The following is a 10,755-nucleotide window of genomic DNA, read 5'->3' on the forward strand; positions in this document are numbered from 1 at the left end:
CGTTTGGTCGAAGGTAAACTTTACACCTTAAATCCACAACAATACCAGTTTAGACTTTGAGCAACTTGGTAAAACTGTATTGTGTAACATTAAATCATGCTTGGCTGCAACGATGGCAGCTCCTCTTCTATTCAGTGTTTGTAGCTTCATGGCGCAGCTCCGCTCCGCATCAGTTCAGCGTTACACCGGCAGATGACGCTACTGTGATTCACTTTGTCTGGTATTTATGTAGGCTACATATCTTTTGGCAGTTCTGTGATCATATCAAAACAGCAACTTATATTAAAAAGTGTTTTATTTCCGTTTGAAAACTGCCTGCTTCCATGGAAGGACAACAGAAAATCGCTCTTATAAACATGTAATTACTAAAATCACAATGCCCTCTCTTTGTATCCCTCTGAAAAATGAACCCATTTAAATAAAGAAATCCCTCCATGGGTGATTCCACAATAGAGAGCATTAATTTTATAGCATTAACACGGTGCTGCAAGTGGTCCGACATGAAACGGGTTTGATGGAACAACGGTACCAGCACTTTTAAATTTCAATAGTCAGAATACCGAAATTGTTTCCGTTGTTTTAAAAGTCTGCCTTTTCCCCATGATATGTTTCCCGACCGCCCTGCACAGGAAGTAAAAAAAAAACACAAAAAAAAAACGCCGCGCACATTGCGCAAAATTCTGAAACATGAGAAGCGGGCAAAACGGAGCGACGAACTAGATGTGAATTATGGCATAAAAATAGAGAATCCGACGCTGAACAGTGAAAAAATCAACACATGATGTGAAACACTTTTTAGGAGGTGCAGCAGGTGATGAGTGAATATTACTGGTATTACTGATGGTCAATAAACGATAAAATAAATCTAGCAACAGGAAAGAAACTAAAGTGGACATAGCAATAAACCAAGAGAAGATAAAACTAATCAAATGAAACTAAATGGAAATGAATGAAGAACAAAATGCAAGAATAAACTAAGAAACTAAAGTAAATATGGAGGAATAAACTGGTATGGCAAGACCTTTCGAGCAATAATTAATACAGAGACTGTATGGCAAGAATAAACAGACACTATTTCCAGATAAAAGGTAAAATAATATTGTTGAAATGTCATGGGCAGGAGCGCAACTACACATTATTCAGGTGGATGCAAAAACATAAATCGGCGCCCCCCATGAAAGAGTAGAAACATACGCTCGTCTCCCCCCAACCCCCTCCTCCAGACGCCGATACGTTTAGGGCAAAACTCGCTACATTTACCTCGTTATGTGCGCGAGGTGAAGGAGCGTAAGGCGCGCTGAAGTGTACGGGAAAACATAATCGGTGCGCCGATTCAAAACATCTATAATGATAGTAACATTAATAAAATAAATGTCAGTGCAAAGTAGCCTGCAAATTTTTTGGTAGGGGGCGGTGAGGGACCTGGATTAGAGCTAGGGGGGCGCTGGCCCGAAAAAGGTTGAGAAACACTGGTCTAAACAGTGAGTCTGTGGATTCTAAGTTTGTTCTAATTCCTTTTCTGGGTTAGTAGTGAATAGTCCACCATTTCTAATAAGTAATAACATAAAAAAAGGAAAGGACGCATTAGGGAAGTATTGCAACATTCAGACAAAACAAAGACATGAGTGGAAGGAGGTGACATCAAGGAGTGTATGTGCTTGCTGTGTTTGTGCATTGCTTTTATATGGCCATGATTTGTGTAGCTCAGTGTCCCTGTATGAGTTCGATATGATGATGTTATCTAGGAGCATGTCCTTGAGAGCGCCCAGCTCCACAGTCACATGGATGATCAGAGGAAAGGGGGAGGTATGAATGAGTGTTGTGCTTATGTTGCACAGTGGAAAATATTGATTTCTTTAATTTTATTTTTCATGCGTTTTGCATGTTTGGATTGTTTTCTGTTTTTGTTTTCCCCTTTAACAACCCAAACACACTGGGCTGAAAGCGGCAGGTTAAGGAGGCGGAGCCCACTGATTGCGTTCTGTAATCAGTGTGCCCAGGTGGGGCTGATTGAAGCCAGAATAAAAGGAGCCTGGAAGAAGGAGAAAGAAGTGTGTGTAGACTGATCCTGTAACCGAGGGAGAGACGGCGTAGAGGATCGTGGTGGAAGGAATCCGCACGCCAGGCGGAGCGCCGAGAGGGTCGACGGCGTAGAGGATCGGGGCGGAAGGAATCCGCACGCCAGGCATGGAGCACCGAGAGGGTCGACGGCGTAGAGGATCGGGGCGGAAGGAATCCGCATGCCAGGTGCGGAGCGCCGAGAGGTGGGCCGATGGCTCATTGCAGAGGATCGGGGCAGAAGGGAACCTGCCCGCGCCTCTGGGTCAGACTGAAAAGGGCGTGGTACGCCAAAGAGAGGAATGGTACAGGAGCGTCGAAGAAGTCAGCTGAGGATCAGCAAGAGAGCGCCTTGTAGGCAGATTGCCGTCACCTGGAGCAGCCCTATAAGTGGAACCCAACTGATGGCCCCAAATTGGTGACTTTCTTTTAAGGACAATTATTGAACTTTGGATTTTATAAAGAGGAAAAGGACTGTTTTTATTGTCACTATTGGGAAGTGACCTTTTTTTGTAATAAAATATTCTAAATTTGATTGTTCCGATGGTTGGGCTTTTTGAGTTGTTTACTCCCCTTGTATCACGAACTAAGCGTGGGGCCATATTGGTCACACTTACATGTCTTTGAGGAGATTTGAAATATGCAGCCCTTTCAAGGCTACCACAGGAAAACCAATTCAGATACAGAATGTGTAAGGTCAGGTAGATTTTAAATTTCAATCTTCCCTAAAGCCACTCTAATTTGGATAATTAGGATGAAGTTCATCCTGTGAGTCTCAGCAAGACTTGCATCTAACTTGCATCTCTGTCCACACCACAACAGTCTGAGTATTCAGTGGTTCAGCCAAATCCGTTACAAATTTGTCGATATGCCACGTATCCGCACGCTCCAAGCAGCAGAAATCATGTTATCATGAATAAATCCTCGGTGAATCCCCACAGGACAAGAGGACTCGCCTGTGCTCATTCTTCTTGTCGAGAAAATTTGATCAACGGCATTGAGAGACCGGTTAACCAGATTCATAATTTGTAGATTTGGAAGGCGCATTAGTCCCGCCCAATAAGTTCACCTCAGTTGCAAAAGACATTTGATTTTCAATGCGCAACACAGTGCCTTCAACACTTTACTCTAAAACTATTTTATTATTATCATAATAAAATATGAGGAGTTTGGAAAGGACGCATTAGGGAAGTATTGCAACATTCAGACTTTTGTCTGAATGTTTTCCACAGGTATGAATTCTTATAAATTCATGCCTGTGGAAGTTTCATTTCGTTTCCACCAGCTTCCCACCCTGAAGCTGGTGGAGCTTCAGGGTGGGAAGACATAAAAATTATATTAATTATAATAGAACCTGAAAGGAGAACAGGTGAGGACTGATGTCAGGTTGATTTTTTTCTTTTTTTTATATAACTTTTCCTTTTTTTTTTTCTTTATTTCCACACTAAGGGAAATGGTTAGGAGACATGAAAAGAAAAGGGTTTGAGGAGAGGTTTTACAATAAATTACTGAAAATCTTTGATATAAGAATTGGGTTACACAGTAAATAGAGTTGATATGTCTAATAATGTATACAACTGCATATCAGTTGTTAAAATTCTCATTCTGTACGATAGAAACAATTTTTTTATTTAGCTGGTTCACATTCTGACACTGTACATTATTGTATTATTTGTTGTGAATACATGAATGCCATGCAGGGACATCAGAGTCAGAGTGAAGGAGAGACAGATGCAGACCAGCAGGTAACAGTAACCTGCTGAAGGTGCTCCTGTCCCTGGCCAGCACGTCATGGATTGGATGAGATCTATCTAACAGTAGATTTTTTAATTCATTGTTTCTGGCTGAAAATAATGGGAGAAAAAAAAGTTGAAAAACACAGACTAAAGCAAAAAAACCTAAATGTTTTGAGGGTCATTGCTCATGTTTGGCAAGTTATTGTTACCGAGTTATCAGTTAGATGTGGAAATTGGCATTTTCATTTATTTTTGTGGGGCAAACTGTTGCACTGATGTACTGAGTTGTTCAAGAAGAACAAAACTTGTTTTTTAGATTTTATATTTGTTGGTAAAACTACTATACTGAGCTTAAAATTGCTGAGTACCATTTTACTATCCGTTTTAGAAAGAGACAGAATTAGTTCAATTGCCAGTCAACTTATATCAATGCATTTTTGACCAACGATCAAATGTATTTTGACCAATAAAATATATCAGAATCTGCTAGTAAGCTTGCATGTGCTACCAGAGTATGTATCTTGCTAGTTGAAAGGCAAATGATAAATTAAGTGTGCCGTCCCGGTGTTCTGTTTATCTGTGCTACCCATGAATCCGTCCTACCTTGTGGTAATGTGCATGGGCCAGGGGCGTGATATAGAGGGAAAAGTGATGACAATTCCAGGGGCCCCGACCAACAGGGGGCCCTCCACAATTTATTGATTTATTTATTTATTTTTCATAGAAATAAAAAATTACAAAATTTGGCCCTGTCAATTACAAAATTAATCATATTGTATTTTTGAAGATTGTTTGTAGCAGTAAAAATGTTATGTTCCCACTCCAAGACCAAAAAACACACATCCATATTTGCCCTGAACCCCCACCCCCTGCATGAAATGGTTCGTTCCTGCTTGGAGCGCTTGAGAGTGACGCTGTTCAGCAGCAGACAGTAGGAAACAAGAACGACTGTGGCAGTTACTATGCTGCTAAGTTAGAAGATCAGGTTTTCAAAAAGAAATAGAGAGAGGGAGAGAGAGAAAAAGGTAAGAGCGTATATTTATAACCCAGTTTTTCTCCAAGACAGGTGAGTAGACTGTGAGATTATCAACCATTTAGCATAGTTAGCGTAGCTACAGACTACTTCTTGCCTCCATTTCACTAGCATTTAATGAATTAGGGAAAAAATTACCAAGACATTCATATATTTAACTTGTCCCTTGTACCTTTTACCACACTTAACAGATGAGTCAGTCAGCAGCAGCAGCTCTAACCCACATCCCTCCTGACCTGTTCTCTCCTAAGTGAAATTAAAGCTGCAGTACGTAACTTTTATAATATATTTTTTTCCACATATTTGTTAAAACTGTCATTATGTTGTGACAGTATGGTATGAGAGATAATCTGTGAAAAATCTATTTCCTCTGCTTTCTCCCAGTGCTAGAAACAACCAGTCAGAGGCAGGAGAGTTTGAGCGCTGTCAATCACAATCTCATATGGCTCATCCTTCCTCCCCCTTGCTCTGTGCTTTTCTGTAGCCAGCATAGCATGTTGTAAATGCTTAATCTAGTAAGTACCAGTGATGGCAGATAAACAATTTTCCTATAACAATGAGTTGTTTCTCCACCATTAGCACATTTAGCAGTGAGTGAATGAAGTTGATTGACAGCGCTAAGAGCATCCTGGTTCTAATTGGTTGTTTTGGTCAGAACGGTTCATTACTTTAACCAGTAATAGTAATTCAGGAAGGAGATGGAGGAGATTGATTGTTTTCACAGATTATCTGTCTCATAACAAACTGCTACAACATGGTGACAGCTTTAACAAATATGGAGAAAACATTTTTTTATTAAAGTTACATTCTGCAGCTTGAATAAAATGCAACTACACCGCATTTTTTGAGAAGTCTGGATTGTTTCATGTATATATTGCATGTTGCTTTTGACTGTTGCTCATGGGGAGAGACATTTCATTAATCTAAAACCAATAGAATAAATGAAGCAACCTACTTGCATACTGTATGCATACTGTATGCATACTGAATTTTACTCTTGCATGTACAATTTATGAGCAGTAAATATTGTACTAGTTATCAGTATTGGACCAAAGAAAGCAAGGCAGTTGCAAGCTTTTGAAATTGTGACGCTTTTGATGGGTCAGATAGACTCGAGAAATTGTAACAGCGCTTCATGAGGGGGGGCCCAATGTCATTTTTTGTCAGGGCCCGCAAGATTCCTGGCAGCACCCCTGGCATGGGCACATCAATGCTACGTCACATACTGCTTGCTCAGCATATTTCTTATAAATTCATACCTGTGGAAGTTTTGCTTCATGTGTTTCATTTCATCGAAGATTACAGTAAGCTTTGTTTAATTTATTTTATACCTGGCTTTCACTAAGCTCCTGTATTACTTCATGTTTTTAGTTTACATGCAGCTTTGTAAATATATTTAGAATTAGCTTTAGTTTGCTGTCTGCAATGTCATTACTACTGTAAACAACATTGTTTGACAGGACAAAATACGTTGTTTTGTGGGCTATTTTGTCCCTATACTTTAAAATATTTTAGTTAAATTGTACTCTTTTTTTTAATTAAACCTTGCTAAATAGATGTTGGTAGCGATACTATGTGGGATTGAAGCTGAGTAATAAGGGTGTAATATAGCATATCCTATGTGTCCCCCCCAAAGATTTACTCATTCCTACGCCCTTGGCCACAGGTACAAAAATGCCAGAATCAAATGGCTTAATAGCCTGCTTATTGTGTAGATAAGTTCTCCAGATTCCTGCTAATGACCTAATTAGGTCACTATTAGGTCATTAGCACCACACGTTATTCATATCTGAAAGTTGCAGGACAGTGGTACTAAAGGACTGGAGTTTGACACCTCTTTATATATAAGCACCTCTGGCTTAGTGAATTACGATGTATTGAAGTAAAACCTCCTCCTCTTTTATGTTTTCTATTCTCACTTAAAAAATGTAATTAGGAAGCGCTGATTCAATTAGTATGGGTGATTCATTATTGTCATCCAACCATGTTTCTGTCAGGAACATAACATCAATATTATGACCAGTGACAAAGTCATGAACTAATCGCCCGTTCGTGAAACTTGCTTTTTGGGTGCTCAGCAGAGCAGAAACTAGCAAAAAGTGATGATTAGATTTCTCACTAAAGTCAAGAAACGTCAGGTTTCAGGTGACAAGATTTCTATGGAAATAAACATGGCTAAATACGACTAAATATAAATGTGACAGAATGGACATTATAAATAATTACACCCCCCCTTTTCTTACTTTGTTTACTTACTTCTGTTTTACTATGTTGACTGTGCTCTTAAGCTGCACTTCTCTTGCTGAGGTGCGCTGTACTGCAGTTACAACGGTTCACCACCAGTGGGCACATAGAGCTCGGTGAGCAGCACTCCTGACTCAGCAAGCCAATGGCAATTTAGAGCAGTAATGGCTGGTCAACGGAGGCGCCCACCACTGTCGCTTGTTCTTTTAACAGGTAAATGTCAATTAGCGCTGCTATTTGTGTTGACTGTCTCTTGTGGGGGAAGTGAGCTGGAATGGAGTGGCAAGATATATGTGTGGAAGTTTTGAGTGAACAATTCTTTGATTTATATTGTAAATATTTGTTGTTTGACTTAGATTGTAAATATTTGTGAGGCAAGCCAATGGCAATAGTAACGGCTGGTTAGCGGAGGCGCTCACTGTCGCTCTTGTTTCTTAACAGCATTCAACAAAATAAAAGAACCTGCGAAAAACCACACTGACTACTTATTAAGTGTGCAACATAAATAAACATAATTAAATGTGATAAAATGCATCTAAATGTGAATAAAAGTGACAAAATGTTAAAAATGGCTAAATCCGGCTAAATGTTAATAAATGTGGCTAAATGTGACTAAATGTGAAGTTCTTTACTTATGCAAGACAGTTCATTTTTGCGACCATGTATCTCACCTTTGAGGAGAAGCTCCTTAACCACTGCCTCAGCTTTGGTCTGGTCCATGTCCACCACGGCCACCTTGGCACCAGCCTCACCCAGGGCATGAGCAAACCCCCGGCCAATGCCCTGCCCACCACCTGTCACATAGGCCACCTTCCCATCCAGACGCATCCGATCCAGGATGAAACGCCCCTTGACACCTCGAAAGACTTCGTCGTCCGTAATGTCATCCTAATGGACAAGATCTAACACTCAGGCATACTCGGAGATAACCATACCAAGAGGAAGGTGTCAGCAAGTTTCAACTGTACCTGAGAGAGCAAACGTGCTGAGGTCTGAGAGACAAGCCTGATAAGACTGATGCCATCTCTGAGAGGGATGATGACCTTTCAAACACAAAGGGTAACGTTAACATTAAAAGGGATTAGGAATCAAAAACCCAAATGTAGCCAGAGAAGTACCTGCTCTACCCGGGGATCATTTGCAATAAACTGGTTGAAATCTCGAAGAGCCAGGCCGTTGCTATCCGTAGTGTCTTTAAGATAAACCCTTGCTTTGAAGAGTGAGTTATCTACACATATAACCCCTTGCAGTCTCAACAGGTTATTGTCCATAATAAAGTTGTAGTAACTGATATAATTACTCTTGTCTGCATCAATGAAGACCATGTCAAATTGGTCACCGGTGGCGGCCAGTTCCTGGAGAAAAAAAGAAAAGGACGTGACATAATTACAAAACTTGCAAGTGTGCACTAAAATGTCAGTTAATAACTGAGTAGTTATTAACTGACATTTTAACTAACTGGTTATGAAAACAAACCGACACAAACAGTGACAGCAAAAGTAAAGAGGTGAAGAAGTGCAGCAGGTCAATCTGTACCAGGTCACCTTCCAGAACATGTCAAATATTTTCTTTGTTTTCAAATAAGATTATTTTGAAATATGTAAAACATATGGTTTTTTTTTGTCTCAATGGACTGTCACTGAAAAGAACACAGAGTAATTTTTTCTTATTTAAGATTAATTTATAACTCCACAACTTCTTAGTTTAAGCACAGTTTTCTTGTAAACACCCTAATTTCTTTCATTTGACAGCGGTTGTGTGTATAGTCCACAGGCAGTGGATGAACCTTTGCCACAGATTGTGCTGAATCTACACACCAGCCGCTGTCTCTAGAGTCTAGAGGTAAAAAGCACAAACCACATAGGAGGGGTCATTTTATCAAGGCTGTTGTACACTGAAGTTGCTTAATTTCCTAGGTTTTGAAATCACATGTTTTGCTTTTCTTTGTAAATGTTGACCTTAGGTTTCTGCATCTCTGTGGGATACCTTTGTAGCCTTCTCGTGGTATTTATACATTACAGCCATAGAATGTGGACCAAAGACAAACACAACCTCTGAGTTGAAGGGTTTTTGAACCCAAACTTGGATGGGTTTAAACTTGGATGGGTTCAAACTTGGATGGGTTCAAACTTGGATGGGTTCAAACTTGGATGTGGTACATCTGACTAAAAATGTGAACGTCTTTGCCAGCACAGAGTTAGTGTATTTTAGTTGATGCAATGCAGTGCCGTGTGTATTCACATGAATATATTTGCAACTGCAAATAAATATTATGCAACACATTGCCAATGTGCGTGAACTAATTGGTAATATGGGAGCTGAAGTACAACATGCACACTGTCAGTCTGTAAATAGGCCTCTGTCAACTGGGTGAAAACAAATCAAACTAACAAAAGGGAAATGCACATGTTAACTAGGGGTGCAATGATATTTCTCAAGTCAGTTGAGTAAGTGAATTTTATATTAAGGTAAGTTGAGTTTTTCCACTTATGTTCTATTCAAGCATTTCATATATACCGTATGGAGAACTTGGTTATCTCCATGTACCAGGGCAGCTTTGCTCTACAAAAATGATACCTGGAGAATGTATTCTAATTGCTTAATTGAATTTAATAAGTCACCTGAAATTGTGAGGACGTCACACCATCCAGATTAACATGTTCATTTATAGCTAAAGGTTGTTAAAGTTAACTATCATTGTCTTTAAGATAATTTTAGCAAGGACATGCAGTCTAAATAAGACCTGTTCTCTACATATATTCAGGGCTAAATAAGGACATGATCTGAAACAAAAAATAAAAGTATGCCCATGATATTAGAGAAATACACAGCTCACAAAATAAAGGGAACATTTAACAAAACAATTTAACTCCGTCACACCTTTGTAGAAACAATGCCACCAGTTATTCTGAATCAATTTCAGCTGTTGCTGTGCAAATGGAACAAACAACAGGTGGAAATGAGAGGCAATTCACAAAACAACTCCTATAAAAGCTTGATTTTGCAGGTGGTAACTACAGATAATTTCTCTGTTCTTATCCTTTCTGGTTTATCAATGCTGTCACTCATCAAGGGATCATGAGGTGTTTTTTACAGCCCACTGAAATTGCTTAAGCAGTGCATCTAATCCAAGATGGAACATCAATGTGAGTGGTGGCGAGAAGATTTGCTGTGTCTCTCAGCACAGTGTCTAAAGCCCAAAACATGGATTAAGTAACAGGAGACAGGCAACAAGATTCATGCGAAAAACAGCTATGTCTTACAAGTAATCACATACCCTGCAGGAATAATTAGGTGGCCAATGGAGGAGATCAAGACCACAGATGTTAAGACTCGGAAGCTACTAACCATACATGGAGAGTTCCACCCCAAATCCAGCACCCTGAGACTGTACACGAGCCGTAAGGAAGGAGGCAGAGGACTAGTGAGTGTGAGAGCCACTGTCCAGGATGAAATGGTGGCCAAGTTCCATAAATACATCAAGGACAAAGCCTCAACAGACTATGTTGAGGCTTAGCAAATGTCTCAGACAATGGGAAACAGAGGACGAGGTGCTGGAGGTACCATCGTGGGAGGACAAGCCCCACGGTGGTACATACATGGGATGTACCAACGACAAATAACTGAAGTGGCTGATATCAGGAAATCCTACCAATGGCTGGAGAAAGCTGGACTCAAGGACAG

General features: G+C 39.9%; 1 protein-coding gene across 2 annotated transcripts in view; it reads right to left on the reverse strand.

The window, feature by feature from the left end:
* The window catches only part of LOC103465591 (caffeoyl-CoA O-methyltransferase), a 66,147-nt gene that overhangs the window by 31,380 nt on the left and 24,012 nt on the right, over window positions 1-10,755 (reverse strand). For both annotated transcript variants that reach the window (XM_008410578.2, XM_017304576.1), the window contains exons 5-7: window positions 8,190-8,426; window positions 8,040-8,114; window positions 7,743-7,959 (exon numbers count right to left, since the gene is read on the reverse strand). In XM_008410578.2, the coding sequence (XP_008408800.1) occupies window positions 7,743-7,959; window positions 8,040-8,114; window positions 8,190-8,426 (529 nt within the window). The remainder of the gene's footprint in view (window positions 1-7,742; window positions 7,960-8,039; window positions 8,115-8,189; window positions 8,427-10,755) is intronic.

Source organism: Poecilia reticulata, linkage group LG5 (genome assembly GCF_000633615.1).
Source record: "Poecilia reticulata strain Guanapo linkage group LG5, Guppy_female_1.0+MT, whole genome shotgun sequence".
NCBI lineage: Eukaryota > Metazoa > Chordata > Actinopteri > Cyprinodontiformes > Poeciliidae > Poecilia > Poecilia reticulata.